The 26696-nt window shown below is 45.8% G+C and overlaps 2 protein-coding genes across 5 annotated transcripts in view; one reads left to right on the top strand and one right to left on the bottom strand.

Annotated features, from left to right (window-relative positions):
- Positions 1 to 24731, top strand: part of atp2c1 (ATPase secretory pathway Ca2+ transporting 1) — a 110600-nt gene extending 85869 nt beyond the window's left edge. Inside the window, exons 19-27 of the mRNA XM_070880324.1 lie at positions 2157 to 2254; positions 8710 to 8760; positions 13517 to 13683; positions 15595 to 15663; positions 15855 to 15971; positions 17625 to 17772; positions 18502 to 18597; positions 19651 to 19792; positions 23621 to 24731. Of these exons, the coding sequence (XP_070736425.1) occupies positions 2157 to 2254; positions 8710 to 8760; positions 13517 to 13683; positions 15595 to 15663; positions 15855 to 15971; positions 17625 to 17772; positions 18502 to 18597; positions 19651 to 19792; positions 23621 to 23739 (1007 nt within the window). The 3' untranslated portion in view covers positions 23740 to 24731. The remainder of the gene's footprint in view (positions 1 to 2156; positions 2255 to 8709; positions 8761 to 13516; positions 13684 to 15594; positions 15664 to 15854; positions 15972 to 17624; positions 17773 to 18501; positions 18598 to 19650; positions 19793 to 23620) is intronic.
- The window catches only part of LOC139264216 (single-strand DNA endonuclease ASTE1-like), a 56647-nt gene that overhangs the window by 10954 nt on the left and 18997 nt on the right, over positions 1 to 26696 (bottom strand). The window contains exons 5-6 of one of the 4 annotated variants that reach the window (XM_070880329.1): positions 10653 to 10753; positions 1796 to 2004 (exon numbers count right to left, since the gene is read on the bottom strand). In XM_070880329.1, the coding sequence (XP_070736430.1) occupies positions 1994 to 2004; positions 10653 to 10753 (112 nt within the window). In that variant the 3' untranslated portion in view covers positions 1796 to 1993. Of the gene's footprint in view, positions 1 to 1795; positions 2005 to 10652; positions 10754 to 15433; positions 15597 to 18065; positions 18147 to 26696 lie in introns of those variants that run through there. The other 3 variants (XM_070880327.1, XM_070880328.1, XM_070880330.1) reach the window with 3 other exon arrangements.

Below are 26696 nucleotides of genomic sequence, written 5' to 3'. Positions count from 1 at the left end.
ACCAGAAATTATGTGATCTCCTGGGAGAGGTTAAAAAAAAACCCAAGCTAATTTTGAGGGGGGGATTCCTCTCCGACCCATCGAAACTAGTCCAGGAGATCACTCTGGCCCTGAATCCCCTGCAGTACCTGCCTTCTGTAAGAGGTGATCTCCGCCACAGCCAGAAATGGGTCCAGCTCTCTGTTTACTTTTTCCATTTTCCCCATTGCTTTATATCACCTTTCATTTTCCAATCTTTTATTTTGTCCTGATTTCCCACCCTGAATTCGATAGTTAGGACAAATAATATTCTTTATTTCTGAACAGTGCCATCCAGTGGTAAAAAATTAAATGCGTTTGATACTGAGATCTACAAATTCCTTTGTCACTCTGGTGAAAGTTTATATCTTTTCAGAACGTGGAGGTTATTTTAGAGTAATTTCTCCATCTCTGCACAGAGTTTTGACATTTACTGGGCCGTAATATCATCAGTTTTGCATTTAAAACGGCGAAGAGTAGCAGAGGAACATAATGCCTGTTAAAGTAAACCCGTTTCAGTAAAATTCTAGAAGTGCATGATTTCCAAAAGAAAAACTTGCATTTATATAGCGCCTTTCACGACCAGCGGATGTCCCAAAGTGCTTTACAGCCAATGAAGTACTTTTTGGAGTGTAGTCATTGTTGTAATGTGGGAAATGCGGCAGCCAATTTAAGCACAGCCAGCTCCCACAAAGAGCAATGTGATAATGACCAGAAAATCTGTTTTAGTGATGTTAGTTGAGGGATCAATATTGGCCCCAGAACACCGGGGAGAACTCCCCTGCTCTTTGATTTAGTGCCAAAAGATCTTTTGCGTCCACCCGAGAGAGCAGAGGGGGCCTCGGTTAGCGTCTCACTCGAAAGGTGGCACCTTCGACAGTGCAGCACTCCCCTTCAGCACTGCATTGGGAGCGTCAGCCTAGATTTTGTGCTCGAATCCCTGGAGTGGGACTCGAACTCACAACTTTCTGACTCCGAGGCGAAGGCACTATCCACTGATGGTATATGATCTTGCCACGGAAAATTCAGCCTAACCGAGCTACGGATGAAGTAAATAATAGGTTTAGAGGACACTTGATGGGGTTGACGGTTTGGATTGAACGAAGGTGGAAATCCAGCAAGTAGTGTCATTGAATGAGTGCTTGTGTCAAGAAAATATCTCTTTGTGCTTAAAAAAGGTGGGCATGGAGAAGGGGAAAATAAATTGGCAGAGCAAGCCAAATGCACGATCAGAATGAAGTGTGTTTACAAGACTTTTTTGAAGGGGGGGGAGGGAGGTGACCCGGGCAAGGAGATTTTGGGAAATAATTCCAGAAGACAGGTGTGTTGTGACTGAAGGAGCTGTCTCTAACGGTAAGGCAGAGAACACAAAGTAACTCTGTCAGAGAATAGGTACATTCAGGGACTCGAGACTGGAGAAGGTCATTCAGATGGAATGTAGTGAAGCTGAGCACACTGGTAAAACTAAAGGCAATCAGTTAAGGTAGTAAGCCAGGGATATTTCCATACACTTTAAAGTTCAGAGAATAAAAATTAAATTAAATTAATGCGAATTGGTTATGTTAAGTGTGGAAAGTTTAAAAAGATGCTGGTAAAGCAGTGCTGACTGACCATTTTATGAAGCCCGTGTATCTGGGGCAGGTCCAAAAAGAAGTCTCAAATCTCCCACTGAAACATTGGCCTGTCCAGCAGATGAAGGTCATTCAGTAAATTTACCAAAAAGTAATCAGTTGAATAATAAATGGAAAGAAAAATGTTGCTGGTTTAGCCCTCTTTATTTAGTCTTAAGATGCAGTACAAGCTAGTTGGAATAATTTGACAGAAAAGGCTGAAAATACTCAGCAGCAATGTTCCCCCTAATTTTGGGGGGTTGTGCGGCCCATTCACAGTTTCACTTAACATCGGAAATGCCGGTCCCTGGCTCTGCCGGACCGACAGAGAGCTGCACAGCTTAGAGGGAAAGTTGTTCAGCAGGTCAGGTAGTATCTGGAGAGAGAAACCGAGTTACTGCTGCCAGTTGATGAGTTTGATGTTGGATACAGGCACGTTTTTAATTTTTCTACACCGCTTAAACGGGACAATAGTGGAATCTGCATGTCAACTCACTTTTTAAAAATATATTTTTTACTTGTATGCAGCCACTCGTTTGGGCCTGTATGCGAAGGGATCTCAAACACTCTCAGGAGAAGAAATAGATTCACTGGATATTCAACAGCTTTCACAGATAGTCTCAAAGGTACGTTATATCTGATGTAAAGTGAAACCTTTTATTTTATGCCGGCGTGAATGATTATAAGCGAGAGGCTCGCCGGAGAAGACTCAATGGCCTGGAATTTGTGGTCAGCGGTGAAGCAAAGACACTCGCTGCTGGCGCGAGCTGCCCAAAGAGTTCTCTTCTGTGGCGAGAAGTTTACCGCCTTCGATGCTCAGTTGATTTCAGCGGTGTGAATTGGGGAATTAAAAAAAAATCATAATGGAGAAATTTGACACTGCACAAAACAAAAATGAGTTTTTCAGGGCCAGAACCTTTGTTTTGCAGTCAATACGCTGTTAAACTCCCAGTTACATCTAGTCCAACAAGGCTTAACATTTAATGGGGAATTTAACAGCGATATTACTGCAGAAAAGCTCAAGTTTTCATCAATGTCACTGATTGCCGGCTGTGGGGTGGGGGGGTCACGGGGCGGAGATCACAGCACAGACAGTGTCCGAGCAGCCAATGCATGACTGTAGCTTGAGGATTTCCGTGTTTAGATGCGTGTGCACTAAATCCCGAAGTTGCAGTCAGTTTCAAAGGGCGAGCGCTGACAGTTTGCTGTCATTACCCACCGCAAATTCCGGGCCATGACCTTTCTGTGGAATTATAGGGCCCAAGTTTGCCCTCAGGGTTAGAATGGCACATCTCCGTGTGGTACGCCGACTTTTTAGAACAGAAACCGCGCCTATTATTTACCTTGGTATTCTCCCCGCAGTCCGGTCGATCCAGGCCCATGGTGCAGCGCAGCAGAACACGTGGAGGGCGGAGCCAGGTCCCGGTGCTGAAAACAGTGCAGGGACCTCTGCACATGCGCGCTGGAGTGTGCGCGCATGTGCAGTAGCTCCAGGCCCCCAAGGCTGTGTGGGAGGGGCCTCAAGCACGCCGCCCCTAGCTCTGGCTGAATGGGCTGCCAGGGTGAAGATCGGACTCTGACCTCCCCCCCCCCCTCCCTCCCATTTAGCTCCTGCCACCCCCCCCCCCCCCCCCCCCAGTCATCGGCGGGGCCCGCCCGCCCCGCCCAAAGTCTTCCACGCGGCCCGTTTAGCCTCCCTCTCCTCCCCTCCCTTCCCCCCCCTCCTCACTCCACTCTCCCCCACTCTTTTTCCCCTCCCCACCACCACTCTCCCCTCGCCCCCTCCCTCGTCCCCCTCCCTCGCCCCCCCCTCCAACCCTCCCCCCATCTCTCCCTCCCTCCCCCCCCTCCCTCCCTCCCCCCCCCCCTCGCCCACTACCCCCCCTCACCCTCCCCCTCTCCTCCCCCCGCCCTCCCCCCTCTCCTCCCTCTCCTCCCTCTCCCCCCTTCTCCTCTCTCCCTCCTCCTCTCCCCCCTCCCTCCTCCCCCCTCCCCCCTCCCTCCTCCTCCCCCTCCCTCCTCCTCCCCCTCCCTCCTCCCCCTCCCTCCTCCCCCCTCCCTCCTCCCCCCTCCCTCCTCCCTCCCCCTCGCTGTCAGAGACACAGAGAGACACAGAGAGACACTGACAGACAGAGAGAGAGGGAGACACATTGGGGGAGCCCTATCTCAGCACGCTGTTGGAAGGCTCCCGGTGCTGCAGTTGGTGAGTAGAAACTTAATTTTATTTTATTTATTTTTTAAATTAATTTTTAAATGTTTTTTTATTTTATTGGTTGATTTATTGATTTATTTATTATTGATGATGGCTCTTTATTTGTAAAAGTGAAGTGTTTAATGTTTGTAAACCCCTCTTCCCCCATCTCTCGTTCCCTACGCCTGATTTATAAGTGTAGACAAGGTTTTTCTGAGTGTACAAAAATCTACACTTACTCCATTCTAAGTTAGTTTGGAGTAAGTTTTTGCTGCCTAAACTTGCAAAACAGGCATAAGTGGCTGGACACGCCCCCTTTTGAGAAAAAAATCTGTTTTACAATTAAACTATTCTAACTAGAACTGAAGCAAACTAAATGCCGAGAATTGCAATTTCTAAGATGCTCCATTCTAAACTAGTTGCTCCAAAAAAATAGGAGCAGTTCAGACTCTCAGTGCCTTCAGCTTCGCACCATTCACAAACTCACTCGGCATCTGTCCCTTCGGCTGGCTCGTTTGGGCTTTGTATAGTTGTGTTTGGGAGCTTTGCAGTGTTTGGATAAGCAATTACACTTAGAAAGCCTTCAATTGTTTGTCTGGATTAACAGAACTCAACTAAAGCGTTCTGTAACTAAAGAAAATAATGAACCTGTCTTACATTTATTAATATTTGCACGGTTTTTCTCCCTTAACTAATGCCATAAAATATGGGTTAGCTGGCCTTTCATCCCATTGCTGTTTGCGGGATCTCGCTGTTTGCGGGAATGGCTGCTGTATTTGCCTCCCTAACAGTCAGTGCAAAACAATGTATGATGAGAGGTTTGAGATCTAATGAGGTGGTATTTAAAGGCAAATCTTACTTCACACTGCAGGGGGGGGGGGGGGGGTGGAGGAGAAGGAGGAGGGAGGGGGCTGCACGAGGGATGTGGGGGGGGCGGGGAGGAGGGAGGGGGCTGCACGAGGGATGGGGGTGGGCGGGGAGAAAAGCAATAATGTCACAGTGCATTTAATCAGAGTGGACGCTGCATGTATGAATAACATTGTATATTTAATCTGACTAGGGGCTTCAGGCGTAACTAGCAGAACGCTTCATCTAAGTGGGGGCTGCATGTTCAATAGTGCAATGCATATAGTCCCAAGGTTCGTTTGTGACTTGTAGGGTCGTGAATCTTTGATATTCTCTACCCCAGTGAGCTTTGGAGGCTGAGTCATTGAATATATTTAAAGTGGAGATGAACAGATGTTTGAGCGATAAGGGAGTGAAGGGTTATGGGGAGCGGGCAGGGAAGTGGCGCTGAGTCCATGATCAGATCAGCCGTGATCTTATTGAACGGTGGAGCAGGCTCGAGGGGCCGTGTGGCTGACTCCTGCTCCTATTTTTGATGTCTTGAGTTCCAGCAAACAACTGTTAACTCTCCGTTGCAGTGTTTAGAACTGATAAAATAGACCAGCAAAGCAATGCACCTCATTGATGCACAGGCCGGAATATGTGGCCAGTAGGCTCCATTAAATAGTTTTTCTGTTGTGATGGAGTGTTTGTACCCCATCGATGCAACAAGGCAAATGTTGCCTGGGTTTTGAAGTCACCCATGTTTGAATGTTGTCAAGTGGTGTAAAAACACCGTGAGAAAGTCACCTCTTGATGATTGGGTCACGCTGACCGAAATACAACTGAAACTGGTGCAACATGACCTTTTTAAATATTAGGCTGGGGCCTCAACTATTTACAATCTATATTAATGACTTGGATGAACGGACTGAGTGTAATGTAGCCAAGTTTGCTGATGATACGAAGATGGGTGGGAAAGCAAATTGTGATGACACAAAAAATCTGCAAAGGGATATAGACAGGCTAAGTGAGTGGGCAAAATTTTGGCAGATGGAGTATAATGTGGGAAAATGTGAGGTTATCCACTTTGGCAGAAAAAATAGAAAAGCAAATTATAATTTAAATGGAGAAAAATTGCAAAGTGCTGCAGTACAGAGGGACCTGTGGGTCCTTGTGGATGAAACACAAAAAGTTAGTGTGCAGGTACAGCAAGTAATCAGGAAGGCTAATGGAATGTTGGCCTTTATTGCAAGGGGGATGGAGTATAAAAGCAGGAAAGTCCTGCTCCAACTGTACAGGGTATTGGTGAGGCCACACCTGGAGTACTGCGTACAGTTTTGGTTTCCGTATACTTGCATTGGAGGCTGTTCAGAGAAGGTTCAGTAGGTTGATTCCGGAGATGAAGGGGGTTGACTTATGAGGAAAGGTTGAATAGGTTGGGCCTATACATGTTGGAGTTCGGAAGAATGAGAGGTGATCTTATCGAAACATAAAGATAATGAGGTGGATGCAGAGAGGATGTTTCCATTCATAGGGGAAACTAAAACTAGGGGGCATAGTCTCGGAATAAGGGGCCGCCCATTTAAAACTGAGATGAGGAGGGATTTCTTCTCTGAGGGTTGTAAATCAGTGGAGGCTGGGTCATTGAATATATTTAAGGCGGAGATAGACAGATTTCTGAGCGATAAGGGAGTAAAGGGTTATGGGGAACGGGTAGGGAAGTGGAACTGAGCCCATGATGAGATCAGCCATGATCTTATTAAATGGCGGAGCAGGCTCGAGGGGCCAAATGGCTGACTCCTGTTCATAGTTCTTATATTCTTATGGTTTTTACATTTTTAATGTTTGTGTTGGTAGTCCGAATGTGCAGCTCTGCCCATTTATTTAAGTCAGAACATAGGAACAGGAGTAGGCCATTTAGCCCCTTGAGCCTGTTCTGCCATTCAGTGAGATCATGGCTGATCTGTGACCTAACTCCATATACCTGCCTTTGGCCCATATCCCTTAATACCTTTGGTTAACAAAAATCTACAAATCTCAGATTTAAAATTTACGATTGATCCAGCATCAATTACGGAAGAGAGTTCCAAACTTCTACCGCCCTTTGTGTGTAGAAGTGTTTCCTAATTTCACTCCTGAAAGGTCTGGCTCTAATTTTTAGACTCCCCAACCTATCTTCATAAGTCATCCCCCTATCTGTTTCCCTTAATATCTTGAAAACTTTAATCAAGTCACCCCTTATCCGTCTAAATTCCAGGGAATACAACCTTAGTTCGTGTAAAATCGCCTGGTAATTTAACCCTTGGAGTCCAGGTATCATTCTAGTAAACCTACGCTGCACTCCCTCCAAGACCAATATATCCTCCCTAAGGTGTGGGGCCCAGATCTGCTCTCAGTGCTCCAGGTGTGGGGCCTGGAACTGCTCACAGTGCTCCAGGTGTGGGGCCAGAACTGCTCACAGTGCTCCAGGTGTGGGGCCCAGGACTGCTCACAGTGCTCCAGGTGTGGGCCCAGAACTGCTCACAGTGCTCCAGGTGTGAGGCCAGAACTGCTCACAGTGCTCCAGGTGTGAGGCCAGAACTGCTCACAGTGCTCCAGGTGTGGGGCCCAGAACTGCTCACAGTGCTCCAGGTGTGGGGCCAGAACTGCTCACAGTGCTCCAGGTGTGGGCCCAGAACTGCTCACAGTGCTCCAGGTGTGGGGCCCAGGACTGCTCACAGTGCTCCAGGTGTGGGCCCAGAACTGCTCACAGTGCTCCAGGTGTGAGGCCAGAACTGCTCACAGTGCTCCAGGTGTGAGGCCAGAACTGCTCACAGTGTTCCAGGTGTGGGGCCAGAACTGCTCACAGTGCTCCAGGTGTGGGGCCAGAACTGCTCACAGTGCTCCAGGTGTGGGGCCAGAACTGCTCACAGTGCTCCAGGTGGGGTCTAACCAGGGCTTTGTACAGCTGCAGCATAACTTCTACATTCTAGTATTCTAGTCCTCTAGATATAAAGGTCAGCATTCCATTAGCTTTTTAAAAATTATTCCCTGTACCTGTTCAGAACATTTTAATGATCTATGTACATGGATCCCCAAGTATCTGTGGACCTCCACCTGATTCGAGCCCTACACAATGTGGTTGTCTCTCGCTGCTATCTGAAGCAACCTATTGTAAAATGATTGCCACTCAGGAAGGCAAGCCACCACTGCCCTCTCTGGGTAACATGGGATGGTCAGTGAATGTGGTTTTGTCCCAAGAACATAAAATGTATAACTTCGATTGTACAGTTATAAGGTAAGTATTGATGTCAACTTGTATAACTTGAGGGATGGCTTAAAAAAGTTCAACTTAGTTGCCTAAAAGTCAATCTCTTGGCCAAAAGAAAAATTTAGAATGTACGGTAGCATAGTGGTTATTTAACTGGACAAGCAATCTGGAGACCTGGACCAGTGATCGAGCGACTCGAGTTCAAATCCCACCACGGCAGCTGGGCAAATTAAATTTGGTTAATTAAATAAATCTGGAATTTAAAAAAAAATGCTCGTATGGTGACCATGAAAATACCAGATTAAAGTAAAAACCCATCTGGTTCACTGATGCCCTTTAGGGAAGGAAATCTGCTGTCCTCAGCCGGTCTGGCCTATACGTGGCTCCAGACCCACAGCAATGTGGTTGATTCTTAACTGCCCTCTGAAATGACCTAGCTAGACACTCAGTTTGTATTCCAGAAGGCGGCTCACCACCACCTTCTCGAGGGCAGTTAGGGATGGGCAATAAATGCTGGCCTTGCAGGCGATGTCCTAATCCCGTGAAGGAATTTTTTTTTAAAGTTACTAGAGGGATGAACTTCAGTGAGCTGAATAGTCTATCTCACTGTTGACATACACTGGTATGGAAAAGGTTCTTGTTTGGAAAATCCATTTTGTTTGCAGCAGATATAGGAAAAGTAATTGTTTTAAGTGTCTATAGGAAGTTGCCTGTCTTATTTGCTTCTCTATAAGTAATAATGTTGGACGTGGCAGTGTTTTTATATCAGTTTTTTTTTTAAATTGCCTCACTTCAATCATTTGTTTTCACAGATAGCAGTATTTTACAGATCTAGCCCAAGGCACAAGCTGAAGATTGTCAAGGTAAGAACTATCCCAATTCAGAAGAGACAGCTCTGAAGGCTTTGTTTTATTTTCTTTCTTCTTGGGGCTACTGCAAAACAAGTTCTCCCTCTCAACTGTTCTTAGCTTATAAAGATAGCTCCGTGAGTCTCTCTGTAATTAGAGGTAATTTAATTCATAGTCCATATTTTTGTCATTTTAACCTAGCACTTAAAAATTTCCCAGAGCATAGAAACATAGAAAATAGGTGCAGGAGTAGGCCATTCGGCCCTTCGAGCCTGCACCGCCATTCAATAAGATCATGGCTGATCATTCACCTCAGTACCCCTTTCCTGCTTTCTCTCCATACCCCTCGATCCCTTTAGCCGTAAGGGCCATATCTAACTCCCTCTTGAATATATCCAATGAACTGGCATCAACAACTCTCTGCGGCAGGGAATTCCACAGGTTAACAACTCTCTGAGTGAAGAAGTTTCTCCTCATCTCAGTCCTAAATGGCCTACCCCTTATCCTAAGATGGTGTCCCCTGGTTCTGGACTTCCCCAACATCGGGAACATTCTTCCCGCATCTAACCTGTCCAGTCCCGTCAGAATCTTGTACGTTTCTATGAGATCCCCTCTCATCTTTCTAAACTCCAGTCTCTCCTCATATGTCAGTCCAGCCATCCCGGGAATCAGTCTGGTGAACCTTCGCTGCACTGCCTTCAATAGCAAGAACATCCTTCCTCAGTACCATGCCTACAAATGTGACATGGTACATCAGTCAGAAATCTGAGACCTTTTAGGAAAAGAATTTACATTCCACTTGCATTTAATCACCTCCACGCGCTGTTAATGAAATCACCTTTCGTTTGCCTTCAGCATTTTATTCAAATTTGGTCTTCCGAACCTGAATGTTGCAGCTATAGACATAAATGGTGTGAAGTTGAACGAATAAACTGGGTATTCGCGGTAACATCACAGTGTTCATTATTTTGATAACCCGGGTGGCAATAATTTGCCTTTCAATTTGAGGTCATTTGATCACCTATATATAGGAATTAGTTCTGAGTTTCTTTCACATCTCTGTCATAATCTCTTCTGACTGCCTCTTTTTCCAGGTATAAACCCTAACATTATTTTCCCTGCCTATTATAGGATATAGAGGCACTGGAGAAACTACAAAATAGATTTACAATACCAGAAATGCGAGGGTATACCTATCAGGAAAGGATGAACAGACTGGGTCTCTTTTCTCCTGAAAAGAGAAGGCTGAGGGGTGACCTAATAGAGGTCTTTAAAATGATGAAAGGTTTTGATGGAGCGGATACAGAGAGAATGTTTCCACTTGTGGGGAAGAGCATAACTAGAGGCCATCAATATAAGATAGTCACCAAGATATCAATGGGGAATTCAGAAGAAACTTCTTTACCCAGAGAGGGGTGAGAATGTGGAACTCGCTGCCACAGGGAGGGGTTGAGGCGAATAGTATCGATGTATTTAAGGGGAGGCTGGACAAGCATATGGGGGAGAAGGGAATAGAGGGTTATGCTGATAGAGTTAGATGTGGAAAGACGGGAGGAGGCTCGAGTGGAGCATAAACTCCGGCATGGACTGGTTGGGCCCAATGGCCTGTTTCTGGGGCATGTATCCTGTAATGTGGATGAATTCAAAGTGATCTGCCCAGTGATAGCTGGAGGTGCATTCCCCTTAAGGAAAATTGATATTTCATTCAAATGCCACAGCCATTTTGGAATTTCCCCACGAAGATAATTGGTATCCCACCCAGCGCACTCTTATGGAGTGGAAGATCCCTAGTTGTTTTTAACCATTACTCCTCGTGCAGTTTCCCATTTCAGCCCGAACCGGAGGGAGCCTGTGGCACAGAGGTTGGTTACTGCCCGAGGAGAGAGCAACAGTCTGACGGTGCTCACCAATACCGTGCAACTTTCTCCCCTGTGGTCGGTGCAATCGACATTGCCAGATGGTTCTCTCCTCACCCTCCTTTAGAAGAGTCTCTCTGGGACGAGGCAAACTTAAAGACAAGAATTAGCAAGTTTCAGGTTAAATTTAATTACAGTCTTAAAGTGCATCACATTAATAAGCTGTTTAAATCATTACTTTTGATTAGAGTGGCTAGGAAGGACCTAGTTCCCTTAACAGATCACTTCGAATTTATCCACATTACACCGGATATACGACAATCCATGCCGGCCCAGACAATCCATGCCGGCCCAGACAATCCATGCCGGCCCAGACAATCCATGCCGGCCCAGACAATCCATGCCGGCCCAGACAATCCATGCCGGCCCAAACAATCCATGCCGGCATTTATGCTCCTCTCGAGACTTCCCCATCTTTCCTCATCGATTGAAAGTAATTGGTGGTAGGATTAGAGAGGAGTTGAGAGCTTTTATCACCCAGAGGGTGGTGGGGATCTGGAACTCGCTGCCTGAAAGGGTGGTAGAGGCAGAAACCCTCACCACATTTAAAAAGTACTTGGATGTACACTTGAAGTGCCGTAACCTACAGGGCTACGGACCCAGAGCTGAAAGGTAGGATTAGGCTGGGTAGCTCTTTTAGGCAGGCACAGACACGATGGGCCAAATGGCTTCCTTCTGTGCCGTAAATTTCTATGATAACACGTTTAGTATTGTGATGCGATGCATAATATCGCAAAACCTAGCACGTTGCCTACTAATTATATTTTGTAGTTATCAAAAATGTTGCTGCAGCAAATCAAGAGCCATGCTCAATAAGGAGCCACTACCTAATGGGGCTAGTCTCATTCCAAATTGCATGCAGCTTTGAGGCACATCAATTTTGGAGTGACTTCACAATTCCTTCTTTGAATTGCTAGAGGGGAATATAGATTCATCGACAATACAGCACAGAGGAGCCTATTTGGCTCATTGAGTCTGTGCTCCTTGGGGACTATCTACTTATCTCATTTCCCTGTATCCTTTTGTATTTCTTCTTTTAAAAATACACATCTAATTTCCTTTTAAATAAAATAGTACAGCACAGAAGGAGGCTATTCGACCATCAAGTCTGCACCGGCTCTTTCGAGGAGCAATCCAGTCAGTCCCACACCCCCCACTCTTTCCCCATATCCCTGCAATTTTTTCTCCTTCAAGTATTTATCCTGTTCTCTTTTGAAGGTTAAAGAACATAAGATCATAAGAAATAGGAGTAGGCCTTCGGGCTCCTCGAGCCTGCGATCATGGACTCAGCTCCACTTCCCCATCCGCTCCCCATAACCCCTTATCATTTAAGAAACTGTCTATTTCTGTCTTAAATTTATTCAATGTCCCAGCTTCCACAGCTCTCTGAGGCAGCTATGCCACAGATTAACAACCCACTGAAAGAAGAAATTTCTCCTCTTCGCTGTTTTAAATGGGCGGCCCCTTATTCTAAGATTATTATTCTAGTTCTAGTTTCCCCCATCAGTGGAAACACCCTCTCGGCATCTACTCTGTCAAGCCCCCTCATAATCTTATATATCTCGATAAGATCACCTCTCATTCTTCTGAATTCCAATGAGTAGAGGCCCAACCTACTCAACCTTTCCTCATAAGTCAAACCCCTCATCCCCAGAATCAACCGAGTGAACCTTCTCTGAACTGCCTCCAAAGCAAGTATATCCTTTCGTAAATATGGAAACCAAAACTGCACGCAGTATTCCAGGTGTGGTCTCACCAATACCTTATATAGCTGTAGTAAGACTTCCCTGCTTTTATACTCCATCCCCTTTGCAATAAAGGCCAAGATACCATTGGCCTTTCTGATCACTTGCTGTACCTGCATACAATCCTTTTGTGTTTCATGCACAAGTACCCCCAGGTCCCGCTGTACTGCAGCACTTTGCAATCTTTCTCCATTTAAATAATAACTTGCTCTTTGATTTTTTTTTCTGCCAAAGTGCATGACCTCACACTTTCCAACATTATACTCCATCTGCCAAATTTTTGCCCACTCACTTAGCCTGTCTATGTCCTTTTGCAGATTTTTTGTGTCCCCCTCACACATTGCTTTTCCTCCCATCTTTGTATCGTCAGCAAACTTGGCTACGTTACACTTAGTCCCTTCTTCCAAGTCGTTAATATAGATTGTAAATAGTTGGGGTCCCAGCACTGATCCCTGCAGCACCCCACTAGTTACTGGTTGCCAACCAGATAATGAACCATTTATCCCGATTCTCTGTTCCCTGTTAGTTAGCCAATCCTCTATCCATGCTAATATATTGCCCCCAACCCCTGAATCTGTAGCCACCACCCTATCCGGCAGTGCATACAGTCTCTGCCTTAATAGCTATATGTGGTAATGCATTCAATGCTCTTAATAACCCACTGAAAATGTTTCTAACTTCTCCTTTGATTTTCTTGTGATACAGTAGTCCCGTGTTTATACCCCTTTGTTACCAATTTGCCGTGCTGCAGAAGCAATATTTCACTGTTTACCCTCTCAAAACCTTTCAGAGTTTTGAAAATCTCCTTAGATTGACCTCTTAACCATTTGTGTCCCAGAGTAAAAAGACCCCAAATTGTCACACCTTTCTTCGTAACTATAATCATTTATTTTTAGTATTGTTCCAGTGAATCTTCATACACTCAATATTCCAGTATCCTTCCAATAACAGAATTGCCATGTTTTATATGGAAATGGAACAAAGATTCTGCAATTTCTCAATATGTTCTATGTTCATAGTACAATGTTTTGGATTGGCCACGACGCTCGAAATGGAGGTTCGTTTGTGTATGCACATTCAAATCAAGTTAACCTTAATTTTCTATTTCAGTCTCTACAGAACAATGGTTCAGTGGTGGCGATGACAGGAGATGGGGTCAACGACGCCGTAGCATTGAAGGCTGCTGATATTGGGGTAGCAATGGGACAGACGGGGACTGATGTCTGCAAGGAGGCAGCGGACATGATCCTTGTAGATGATGACTTTAAGACAATAATGTAAGTCATGCTTTCTGTCATTCTCACCAATAATGCAGTAGAGTGCTGAATGTGTCACAGCTAATCCATTGCAAACCAAGGACAAATGTTTCCTTGCGTGTTTCTCGATGATTTGAGTTCTAGTTTGGTTAAAGTGTAAAAATTTTTATTTGTATCTTACCATAAGATTCCACCAGAAAGAATCACCAACCGTTCTATCCGAAGATCCTTGTGATAAGTTATGATTTACCGGACGGACTCTACAATCAGTGTGTGTAGTGCTGAAATTGACAGTAATCTGCTCGTGTAGTTGTGTGCTTTTATCAGCACAAGCTCTTTGCCCTGATGAGTAGAAAATCAATTTAAATGTCTTTTTGTTTCATATTACTTATGCAGCTTCCCAAATTCTCCAACAGAGAGAGCGCGCTGTTTATATTGTTTTACATTGCTTATATTAAATTGAGACACACCGGTTAGAATCCCATTGTGAAACATTTTAGTAATTTGCATATTGTAAGAAAAGAACACGAGGCTGCTCAAATGAATACTGCAGGAAAGACGTACAAACTTTGTTTCTCAGCCAAACCTTTTCCTCTGCCAGTTCGTTTTAAGAAAAAGTTTAAAACTTGCATCTCTGCGTTTTACATAGAAACATAGAAAATAGGTGTAGGAGTAGGCCATTCGGCCGTTCGAGCCTGCACCACCATTCAATAAGATCATGGCTGATCATGTAACTTCAGTACCCCATTCCTGCTTTCTCTCCATACCCCTTGATCGCTTTAGCCGTAAGTGCCACATCTAACTCCCTTTTGAATATATCTAACGAACTGGGCTTAACAACTTTCTGTGGTAGAGAATTCCACAGGTTCACAACTCTCTCAGTGAAGAAGTTTCTCCTCATCTCGGTCCTCAATGGCTTACTCCTTATCCTTAGACTGTGACTCCTGGTTCTGGACCACCCCAACATCGGGAACATTCTTCCTGCATCTAACCTCTCCAATCCTGTCAGAATTTTATATGTTTCTCTGAGATCCCCTCTCATTCTTCTAAATTCCAGTGAACATAAGCCTAGTCGATCCAGTCTTTTATTCTGCAAATGGCTGTCCCACATATCAGAATGATTGGCAAACTCGGAGAAAGAACAAGTTGCATTTATATAGCGCCTTTCACAACCTCAGGGCATCCCAAAGCGCTTTACAGCCAAAGAAGTTTTTTTTTTTAAAAGTGTGGTAACTGTTGTAATGTGGGAAATGCAGCAGCCAATTTGCGCACAGCAAGTTCCCACAAACAGCAATGTGATAATGACCAGATAATCTGTTTTAGTGATGTTGATTGAGGGATAATATTGTCCAGGACACCGGGGAGAACTCCCCTGCTCCTCTTTGAAATAGTGCCATGGGATCTTTTAAGTCCACCTGAGAGAGCAGACGGGGCCTCGGTTTAACGTCTCATCCGAAAGACGGCACCTCCGACAGTGCAGCACTCCCTCAGTACTGCCCCTCCGACAGTGCAACACTCCCTCAGTACTGCCCCTCCGACAGTGCAGCGCTCCCTCAGTACTGCCCCTCCGACAGTGCAGCACTCCCTCAGTACTGCCCCTCCGACAGTGCAGCACTCCCTCAGTACTGTCCCTCCGACAGTGCAGCACTCCCTCAGTACTGCACTGTATTGTCAGCCTAGATTTTTGTGCTCGAGTCTCTGCAGTGACTCGAACCCACAACTTTCTGACTCGAGGCGAGGTGCTGCCCACTGAGCCACGGCTGTCAGAGTGTGGTGCTGTGTTCAGTTACAAGGTGACAATTGCTCGGATTCTTTTCAGTCAGTTTTTTTTAGAACAAATCCCTTCTGGTTGACTAGTGCGTCTTTGTGTGCGCCAGTACAATCTATCCAGTGTGTTCGCCATGTTAGTAAATGCCGAACTTTCTGTTCCAGGTCTGCAATTGAAGAGGGCAAAGGGATTTACAACAATATCAAGAATTTTGTTCGATTCCAACTCAGCACGTAAGTACAACTTGTGAGAATTAGTGCAGGCAATTCATCAGCATACTCTGGCTTACTTTTTATCGAATTATATAACACAGTAGTTATTTATATTTGGCTACAAAATGATCTTAAAGCCGTGTTAGAATTTCATTGCAGTATGATAAAACATAATTTATACAGCAATTCTATGCAATGTGATTATTTTCCAGGAGTATAGCTGCTCTAACATTGATATCTCTGGCCACATTGATGAACTTTCCAAATCCACTAAATGCTATGCAGATTTTATGGATCAACATAATTATGGATGGACCACCAGCGCAGAGGTAAAGGGAAAAGTTTAGATGTCACTCTGCTAGCTCGATGATGCTAAGTAGCGGATGTCCCATGGCATAGTCCGTGATGAGTTGTAGGATGTGCCGTGTATGATGTGGGCCAGCAATAATCCCCCTGCTCCCAGCAGATCCACCGGAACAGTGCTTGCTTCTGTCTCCCTTCGTACAAGCCCCTTCCTCACCGCTCGGTCCAGAGTGTGTGCCCTTTTCTTCCCTGCCTCAACAAGGTCTCTCTCTCTCTCTCTCTCTCTCTCCCCTCTCCCTCTCACCCCTCTCTATCCCTTCTCTCTCTTTCCTCTCGCTTCTCTCTTTCCTCTTTCTCTCTCCCTCTGTCCTCCCTCTCTTTCCTCCCCCTCCCCCCTCCCCCTCCCCCTCTCCCTCTCACCTCCCTCCTTCCTCTCCCCTCTCTATCCCTTCTCTCTCTTTCCTCTCGCTTCTCTCTCTTTCCTCTTGCTTCTCTCTCTTTCCTCTCCCCTCTTTCTCTTTCCTCTTTCCCCTCTCCCCCCTCTCCTGCTTCCCCGCTCTCTGTCTGTCTGTCTGTCTCTCTCTCTCTCTCTCTCTCGAGCAGTTTATGATCATCCCTCACAACAGGATATTTTGTTTCTCCCCTGTGGAAGAGAGTGTCTCCTTTTCCTATTTATTGTGCTGAAATAACAGAAGTTGGGACTTTGTTAATCAGAGAGGGACATCTGTGCATGTCCCTTTTCCTCACCTTTTTTCTTTCTCTTTCCCCTGCCCTAATTTCCGTTGTTTCTCTTTTGCCCGCTCTGTCTCTTTGCTGCTCTCGGTGCTTTCATTTCTCTCCCCTGTCCCCTCCTTCTCTCCTTTATTCCCCGCTGTAACACTCTTCACTTCTCTTTACCGTTCTTTTTCTTTACTCTTTGTTTTCACGTTCACCTCTTTCTCACCCATCAGTTTTGCAGCTCTTACCCATTTATTTCTGCAGTACTTTCTTGCTTTGGAGGCAGTTCAGAGAAGGTTCACTCGGTTGATTCCGGAGATGAGGGGGTTGACTTATGATGATAGATTGAGTAGATTGGGTCTGTACTCATTGGAATTCAGAAGAATGAGAGGTGATCTTATCGAAATGTATAAGATTATGAGGGGGCTTGACAAGGTGGATGCAGAGAGGATGTTTCCACTGATGGGGGAGACTAGAACTAGGGGGCATGGTCTTAGAATAAGGGGCCGCCCATTTAAAACTGAGATGAGAAATTTCTTCTCTCAGACAGTTGTAAATCTGTGGAATGCGCTGCCTCAGAGAGCTGTGGGAGCTGGGACATTGAATAACTTTAAGACAGAAATAGACAGTTTCTTAAATGATAAGGGGTTATGGGGAGCGGGCGGGGAAGTGGAGCTGAGTCCATGATCGGATCAGCCATGATATTGAATGGGGAAGCAGGCTCGAGGGGCTGTACGAGGGGTTGTATGGCCTACTCCTGTTCCTATATCTTAAGTTTCCGCACCATGCATGGTGCAAGAGGGCCTTAGTAGTCTCTTGGGTGCTCCTAGGAATTGTAAACCTGAACATCGGGGTCAGGAGACAGATGAACAGAATGCAGCCAATGAACTCTCTCGTATGAAACGTCAGCAGGTTATTTTGGTGGCGTTCTGATTTGTTTCTGCTTTGTTCTCTGTGGCCAGCCTGGGAGTCGAACCTGTCGATAAAGACGTCATCAGACAGCCTCCAAGAAATGTAAAGGACAGCATCTTGACCAGAAACCTCATTGTTAAAATTCTGGTTTCATCGCTGATTATTGTCTCTGGGACATTATTTGTCTTCTGGAGGGAGGTAAGAATCTGCGAGCTAACTGCACCAGTGAAATTTATGAAAGAAAACATCTCTGCCCTTCGTTAAAGCATGGTTAGCTGTCCTTTTTGTGCTTAAAGTAAACTGGTAATCATAATTCACTGTCAGTTGTGGCTCAGTGGGCAGCACTCTCGCCTGAGAGTCAGAAGGTTGTGGGTTCAAGTCCCACTCCAGAGACTTGAGCACAAAAATTTAGGCTGATGCTCCCAGTGCAGTGCTGAGGGAGCGCTGCACTGTCGGAGGTGCCGTCTTTTGGATGAGATGTTAAACCGAGGCCCCGTCTGCTCTCTCAGGTGGATGTAGAAGATCCCACGGTCACTATTTCGAAGAAGAGCAGGGGAGTTCTCCCTGCTGTCCTGTATCAACATAACAAAAACAGATTATCTGGTCATTACCACATTGCTGTTTGTGGGGGCTTTGCGCAAATTGGCTGCTGCATTTCCCACATTACAACAAGTGACTACACTTCGAAAAGTACTTCATTGGTTGTAAAGCGTTTTGAGACATCTGGTGGTCGCGAAAAGCACGATATAAATGCAAGTCTTTATAATTACCAATCGTGTACAAAAAATATCAGTTTAAAAAAAAATTGCATGAAACTTGTATTGTGATCCATTGGGGGAATCCTTTGTTTTAAAAATGTAATTTTAAAAATAACGATGAAATGATGTGCGTGTACTGAGTGGTGAATTTGTTGTGTGTATTTCTCAGTTGCAGGATAATGTAATAACACCACGAGACACAACAATGACCTTTACCTGCTTTGTTTTCTTTGACATGTTCAATGCATGGAGTTCCAGGTCACAGGTAGGCTATGAAAACCTCAGTATTTGAACCAATGTGTATTTATGTAGTCCAGGCTCTTGCACATCAAAAGGGGATCAAAAGGTTTACTTTGGCATTGAATAACTGCTCTCAACCCTGTTTGAATTAATGTTCCCATTGATCATTAATGAAAGGTGTTTAAATTCAGCTTTGTGAAGCATAGACAGGGAATTTTTACTCACCGACGTGCCGAGGGTCTGGTAGTGCACGGGTAGAGTCTGGGTTTGCCCGCATGCCGTGGACATTTAACTCCATGGTGTGAGTCTTGTTTCATTGTAAGATTCACTGCCCAGATGTCAGCCTGTTGGCCTGTTGGACTTGGCTTCCAGTCAGGAGGGGAGCACACCGGAGGAGGCAGCAGGACCAGGTTAGGGTCTGATCCCTGACCCCGGTGGGGGGGGAAGGGGGGGGGCATGTGGTCTGATAGTTGTGGAGCTTGTGGGGGGGGGGAGGTGTGGGAGGAAGCACTCCTTCTCCTGGCCCACAAGGAGTGCTCCTCGAGGCTGTGCTCGCCTCGCTGCCGGGTTTCCTGAGGCCTGGGAAACGCGTCCGGCCGCAGTTAAACCTGTGCAGCAGGGTGAATCCGAGTCTTCTGGCCTACTTAACATATTTAAGATGCCAGCCTGCCTCCTGGGAAAGGGGATTACTTGCTTGCCCCTTGTCCCGTCTCGGGTAAAACCCGGAAGTCGGCCGGTTGGAGCTGGCTTCCTGACATGCCTCGAGCTTTTGGCCATTTAACCCCCCACCACCGCTCCCCTATGTTATAATCCTCCATAGAGCAAATCTCCCATTTAATGAAGCGAACAAAATCCTCTTCCATTAGTAAAGCTTGTGGCTTTTTTGGCCCCACCCATGTTTCCTAACTGGTAGAAATCTTTTCACGATGTGTTGATGGGTTGCACTCTTTATAAAGATGAGAGTTAAATATAGCATATTGAGTCAAATCTGTGTACAGTTAATTTAAAAGATGGATGTGTGGGTGCCCTGAATGATTTTCCTCACCTCTCCCTTTCTGCTCCTCTTCTCCCTCCCCAGACAAAATCTGTCTTCGAGATTGGGTTGTGCAGTAACCGAATGTTCTGTTACGCCGTTCTTGGGTCCATCATGGGGCAGCTGCTGGTTATTTACTTCCCCCCTCTACAGAAAGTGTTCCAGACGGAGAGCCTCAGTATACTCGGTGAGACCTTGCCCGTGTTTTGGATAGACCCCTTGCAGGAAGGAGCTTGATGTTGTTGCAACACTGACAAATCTACACCTATTTGTGCAATTGGCAGATTTAATGTGATTCATCATTCTCCCAACTTTTTCTTTTTTTCTTTTCCGAACCTAAATTTACTGCAGGGACTGCTGAAGAATTTACATGGTTAAATAGCCTTGGCAACATTTAATATTTGCACAAAAATCTGCTGAATCATTTTGTTGATCATCAAAGAGCCATTTTACATAATATAAGAAATAGGAGCAGGAGTCGGCCATTCGGCCCCTCGAGCCTACTCCGCCATTCAATAAGATCACGGCTGATCTTTGATCTCAACTCCACTTTCCCGCCCGATCCCCATATCTCTCAATTCCCCGAGAGTCCAAAAATCTATCGATCTCAGCCTTGAATATACTCAACGGCTCAGCATCCACAGCCCTCTGGGGCAGAGAATTCCAAAGATTCACCACCCTCTGAGTGAAGAAATTCCTCCTCATCTCCGTCCTAAATGGCCGACCCCTTATCCTGAGACTGTGACCCCTGGTTCTGGACTCTCCAGCCCGGGGGAAACATCCTCTCAGCATCTACCCTGTCAATCCCCCTCAGAATCTTGTATCTTTCAATGAGATCACCTCTCATTCTTCTAAACTCCAGAGAGTATCGACCCAATCTACTCAATCTCCCCTCATGAGACAACCCTCTCGAGGCTAATTTTAGAAATGACACCTTCACCTAAACAGATTAATGTCACAAATATAAACGTTTGACAAAATAATTAATCCCTGAAATGCAAGTGAGACTCACTGTAGTATTTTGTTGTTTTATATGAACTCAGAATTCGTGGAACTGAAACGGTTAATATTCTTAGACTGTAGCTGCATTTTGTGGACCTATAATTCTGCTGTTGGGGTAAGTGAGGTGGTTTTAGTGTTGCAAACACAAGGAGCTGGGGCAAGGACATTGCTCACCTCCAACCTGAACTACAGGAGCAGAAAACCTGCTTACAATGAGTCCAATCATTTATATGATTCTCACTGTTAGCCTCCTATGGAAAATAGCTGATTTAGTATCCTTTCTATGTCAGTCGCCTGGTTTACATGAGGACATGCTGTGGGAGAAACTCTAGCTTGAAAACCAGAGAACTGAAACGACACAATCAATTAAGCATTTTGTGTTAATGCCTCCAATTACCAGTGTACATTCACAAGAGTCATTGAGTGTTGCTCACTCATTGTCAAGTGCTGCAGTCTCAGCTGATGTCTTGTTCAAGGACCACTCTAAGGAATGCTGCAGCACTAAGGGATAGGCAACAGGTCTGTGCCTGCATTTACCCACCCGGTGAGCTCGTGACTTCAATCATAAATGGAATGCGGGCACTTCCAACAGCAGGTTACACTCTCACAATGCCTTTAAGATAGACACACATCCCATTTACAAGACAGGGAGAAAATCAAGACACCAAACAGAAATATTGGGAGGTGACAGGACATAGTAGCTACTTTTTGAGGAGGCTTTTAATGGTGGGAATAAATAATGTAAGACAGAGGGGTTTAGGAAGAAAACTCCAGAAGCCAGGGCTTTGATGGTACAGGGTATTGGTGAAGCCACACCTGGAGTACTGTGTACAGTTTTGGTCTCTATTTAAGGAAGAATATATTTGCATTGGAAGCTGTTCAGAGAAGGTTCACTCGGTTGATTCCGGGGATGAGGGGATTGACTTATGAGGAAAGGTTGAGTAGGTTGGGCCTCAACTCATTGGAGTTCAGAAGAATAAGAGGTGATCTTATCGCAACATAAGATAATGAGGGGGCTTGACAAGGTGGATGCAGAGAGGATATTTCCACTCATAAGGGAAACTAGAACTAGGGGACATAGTCTTAGAATAAGGGGCCGCCCATTTAAAACTGAGAAGAAATTTCTTCTCTGAGGGTTTGTAAATCTGTGGAATTCTCTGCCTCAGAGAGCTGTGGAGGCTGGGTCATTGAATATATTTAAGGTGGAGATAGACAGATTTTTGAGTGATAGGGGAGTAAAGAGTTATGGGGAGCGGGCAGGGAAGTGGAGCTGAGTCCATGATCAGATCAGCCGTGTTATTAAATGACAGAGCAGGCTCGAGGGGCCGAATGGCCGACTCCTACTCCTATTTCTTATGTTCTTAAACCGAGGTCCTGTCTGCTCTGTCAGGTGGGCGTAAACTATGCCCCCTAGTTCTAGATTCCCCCACGAGGGGAAACATCCTCTCTGCATCCACCCTGTCGAGCCCCCTCAGAATCTTATACGTTTTAGTAAGATCACCTCTCATTCTTCTAAACTCCAATGAGTAGAGGCTCAACCTGTCTTCATAAGACAACCCCATCATCTCCGGAGTTCAGTATTGTATTTCATTGCCACGTATGGTGGCTGAACCTTCTGCGTGAGTCATGATTTCACAAACTGACGCCAGATTCTTCACACTGTATTAATTATCTTCTGGGACGCCGGCAACATAAAGAGCCAACACCCCGTCACTGCCCCACCAGTAGAGATCCCTAGCCTCGCCCTCCCTCGGAGACAGCGGGCAGCGAGCGCTCGGCCCAATCCGCACGGGACACGGACGCTGCACCCACCTGCCCCACACGGGGAACGGTCCAAAGTGCGACTGTGGCCCTGAGTCCCAGACCCTGGAACACCTCACATCGACCCGCCCACTGAGATCTGTGGGTCCCAGACTCTGGAACACCTCACATCGACCCGCCCACTGAGATCTGTGGGTCTCAGACCCTGGAACACCTCACATCGACCGGCCCACTGAGATCTGTGGGTCTCAGACTCTGGAACACCTCACATCGACCCGCCCACTGAGATCTGTGGGTCTCAGACTCTGGAACACCTCACATCGACCGGCCCACTGAGATCTGTGGGTCCCAGACCCTGGAACACCTCACATCGACCGGCCCACTGAGATCTGTGGGTCCCAGACCCTGGAACACCTCACATCGACCCGCCCACTGAGATCTGTGGGTCCCAGACCCTGGGATAACTCACATCGACCGGCCCACTGAGATCTGTGGGTCCCAGACCCTGGAACACCTCACATCGACCGGCCCACTGAGATCTGTGTGTCCCAGACCCTGGGACAACTCACATCGACAACTCACATCAACCGACCCACTGAGATCTGTGGGTCCCACACCCTGGAACACCTCACATCGACCCGCCCACTGAGATCTGTAGGTCCCAGACCCTGGAACACCTCACATCGACCGGCCCACTGAGATCTGTGGGTCCCAGACCCTGGAACACCTCACATCGACCGGCCCACTGAGATCTGTGGGTCCCAGACCCTGGAACACCTCACATCGACCGGCCCACTGAGATCTGTGGGTCCCAGACCCTGGAACACCTCACATCGACCGGCCCACTGAGATCTGTGGGTCCCAGACCCTGGAACACCTCACATCGACCGGCCCACTGAGATCTGTGGGTCCCAGACCCTGGAACACCTCAGATCGACCGGCCCACTGAGATCTGTGTGTCCCAGACCCTGGGACAACTCACATCGACAACTCACATCGACCGGCCCACTGAGATCTGTGGGTCCCAGACCCTGGAACACCTCACATCGACCGGCCCACTGAGATCTGTGGGTCCCAGACCCTGGAGCACCTCACATCGATCAGCCCACTGAGATCTGTGTCCAGAGGCACCTCATTTCTCCACTCAGCTGTCAGGAGGCTGTCGAATGGAGAGATATACTGGATATCCCATTATGAGTTTCTCCCGTCACAAGGAACAACAACAATTATCTTCTGTACTCTTCTCTTTCAGATCTGCTTTTTCTGGTGGGTCTTACGTCTTCAGTCTGCATTGTCTCCGAGATCATCAAGAGGTTGGAGAGACGGAATGGGCGAAGCCCGAAACACAGTAAATCCTTTCTCGATGTATGATGGTGCATATTGCATCTTTGGAATTTAACAGACAAGATACCAGGTACCCAATGAGCTGGTAATGTGTGGAGGCTTGAACTTTGAATTGATGTATAATGGCACTCATAATTTGAAAGGACTGAAAAGCTGTGTTGGAAACGAGAATGAAGAAGTATCCCACAATCGGCATCTGTCGGGATAGCACAATGCAAACTTGATGCAGAATTGTTCCCTGCAGACGGTGTGATTTGCTGCTTATAACATGTATATAACATTTTGCTTTCTGTACAGGAAAGAGTCTCTGCAAATGGATGTGGTGTAGAGTCTGCATTACACTGGATAGAATGAAAGTCGTTTCTTTTTCCCAATTTCAATCCTATTATTTATCGATAAATAAGTACGTTATTTTATATTTGGTGGTGTGGATTTCAGTAGCATAAATTAGGTGTTCACATGCATTTGGCATTCCATTTATTCTAAGATTTAAGTCATAAAAGACAACCTGCAGCTCTTTTATTTTCTTAATGTAAAAAATAATGTTAAAAAATAAATTGTTGAAGTGCTTTTGTGTTGTTTTATAAACTTTGGAGGTCTTGACCACTATAGTAACCATGGTTTGCAATCTAAAGGCTGTATCACAAGTGTAGGTGTGCGTTTTAACAGAAGAAGTGCAAATGTGTACAGTTCCGTGCCGAATGAAGTCTGTGTATGCTGCAGCATCTGTGGGATATGATGACCTGTAATACTGGCCTAAGTACAGAGCCTGCATTTTTTGGGTTTTTTTATTACACGTTTCCAACGTTAGTAATTGGATGCATTGATTGTGTAAACTGTGATAACATAAACATCTTTGCTATTTCTAAGACTTGGCAAATGTAATGAAGACCCGGAAATGTAGACAGCGGAGTTTTTTTTATTGCGTTTGGTTGCCGGATCCCATTTTTCAGGCTACATGTGATGGAAATGTACAGTGTATTTGAAAAATACAGTTTATAATTAAATAATCTTTGTAAGATTGGTTTCTTTTATTGGGGGTGGTAGGTTTGACCCATTTTGCAATCTTTAGTCGGCCATTCAGCCCCTCGAGCCTGTTTCACCATTCAATGAGATCATGGCTGATCTGCGACCTAACTCCATATTCCCGCCTTTGGCCCATATCCCTTTATACCTTTGGATAACAAAAATTTTACAATCTCCGATTTAAGATTAACAATTGATCCAGCATCAATTGCCATTTGTGGGAGAGTTTTCCAAACTTCTACCACCCTTTGTGTAGAAGTGTTTCCTAATTTCACTCCTGAAAAGTCTGGCTCTAATTTTTAGAGTCCTAGACTCCCCAACCAGCAGCAATAGTTTCTCTCTATCTGCCCTCCCTGTTCTCAATATCCTGAAAACATAGTAACATTGAAAATAGGTACAGGAGTAGGCCATTCGGCCCTTTGAGCCTGCACCACCATTCAATAAGATCATGGCTGATCATTCCCTCGGTACCCCTTTCCTGCTTTCTCTCCATACCCCTTGATCTCTTTAGCCGTAAGGGCCATATCTAACTCCCTTTTGAATATATCCAATGAATTGGCTTCAACAACTCTCTGCGGCAGGGAATTCCACAGGTTAACAACTCTCTGTGTGAAGAAATTTCTCCTCATCTCAGTCCTGAATGGCCTACCCCTTATCCTAAGACTATGTCCCCTGGTTCTGGACTTCCCCAACATCGGGAACATTCTTCCCGCATCGAACCTGTCCAGTCCCATCAGAATCTTATATGTTTCTATGCGATTCCCTCTCATCCTTCTAAACTCCAGTGAATACAGGCCCAGTTGATCCAGTCTCTCCTCATATGACAGTTTGTCAGATCACCCCTTGACCATCTAAATTCCAGGGAACCCTAGTTTGTGTAATCTCTCCTCGTAACTTAACTCTTGGAGTCCGGGTATCATTCTAGTAAACCTACGCTGCACTCCCTCCAAGACCAATATATCCTCCCTAAGGTGTGGGCCCAGAACTGCTCACAGTGCTCCAGGTGGGGTCTAACCAGGGCTTTGTACAGCTGCAGCATAACCTCTACCCCCTTGTATTCTAGTCCTCTAGATATAAAGGCCAGCATTGCATTGGCCTTTTTGATTATTCTTTGTACCCGTTCATGACATATTAATGATCGCTGTACCTGGGCCCCAAGTCTCTTTGGACCTCCACTGTTTTTTTTTAGCTTTTCACCATTTAGCAAGTTTCCTGCTCTAACCGTTTTAGATCCAAAGTGGATGACTTCACACCTGCCTATGTTGAAATCCATTTGCCACAGATTACTAAAACACAGCTAACATTAAATCACTCTTGTTTCTCCTCCATTCTGAGTGCTGCTAATTAAATTGGCTGTTAAATAGTACTGCAATAGACAGCGCGATACTGTACTCGACTTACTTTCTCGAATGCTGACACAACTTTGGCAGCACAGTGAAATAACTGGTGGCACTGTGCCTCCGAGAGGCACAAGCCAGCTCGATGGGTGGTTATCTTCTGCTAGCTCCTGAGGTCGTAGCCACAGATAAACATTGCAGCCAGGACTCACTGTCTCTTCTCGCTGTCAGTGGGCTGAGCTACCTCGCAACATATACAGCTGATGGCAATTTTTCTCGCGCAGAGCAGAACAGGTTTGAAGAAGGAGGATGGAGGAACAAATAGCAAACCAGGCCAGAAGCAGCGGGGTGACTGGCTACAGACTAAAGAAACTGGCCTTGTTCTCCTTGGAGCAGAGACGATTAAGGGAAGATTTAATAGAAGCGTTCAAAATCCTAAAAGGTTTAAAAGAGTAAATCATAAGCAGTCCCTCAGAATCGAGGAAGACTTGTTTCCACTCTAAAATTGAGTCCTTAGGTGGATGAACAGTCCAATACGAGAACCACAGTCCCTGTCACAGGTGGGACAGATAAACGTTGAGGAAAGGGGTGGGTGGGACTGGTTTGCCGCACGCTCCTTCC

Source organism: Pristiophorus japonicus, chromosome 5, assembly GCF_044704955.1.
Source record: "Pristiophorus japonicus isolate sPriJap1 chromosome 5, sPriJap1.hap1, whole genome shotgun sequence".
NCBI classification, from domain to species: Eukaryota; Metazoa; Chordata; class Chondrichthyes; family Pristiophoridae; genus Pristiophorus; species Pristiophorus japonicus.
The sequence above is the reverse complement of the archived record's forward strand: the minus strand, read 5'-3'. Positions and strand labels throughout refer to the sequence as shown.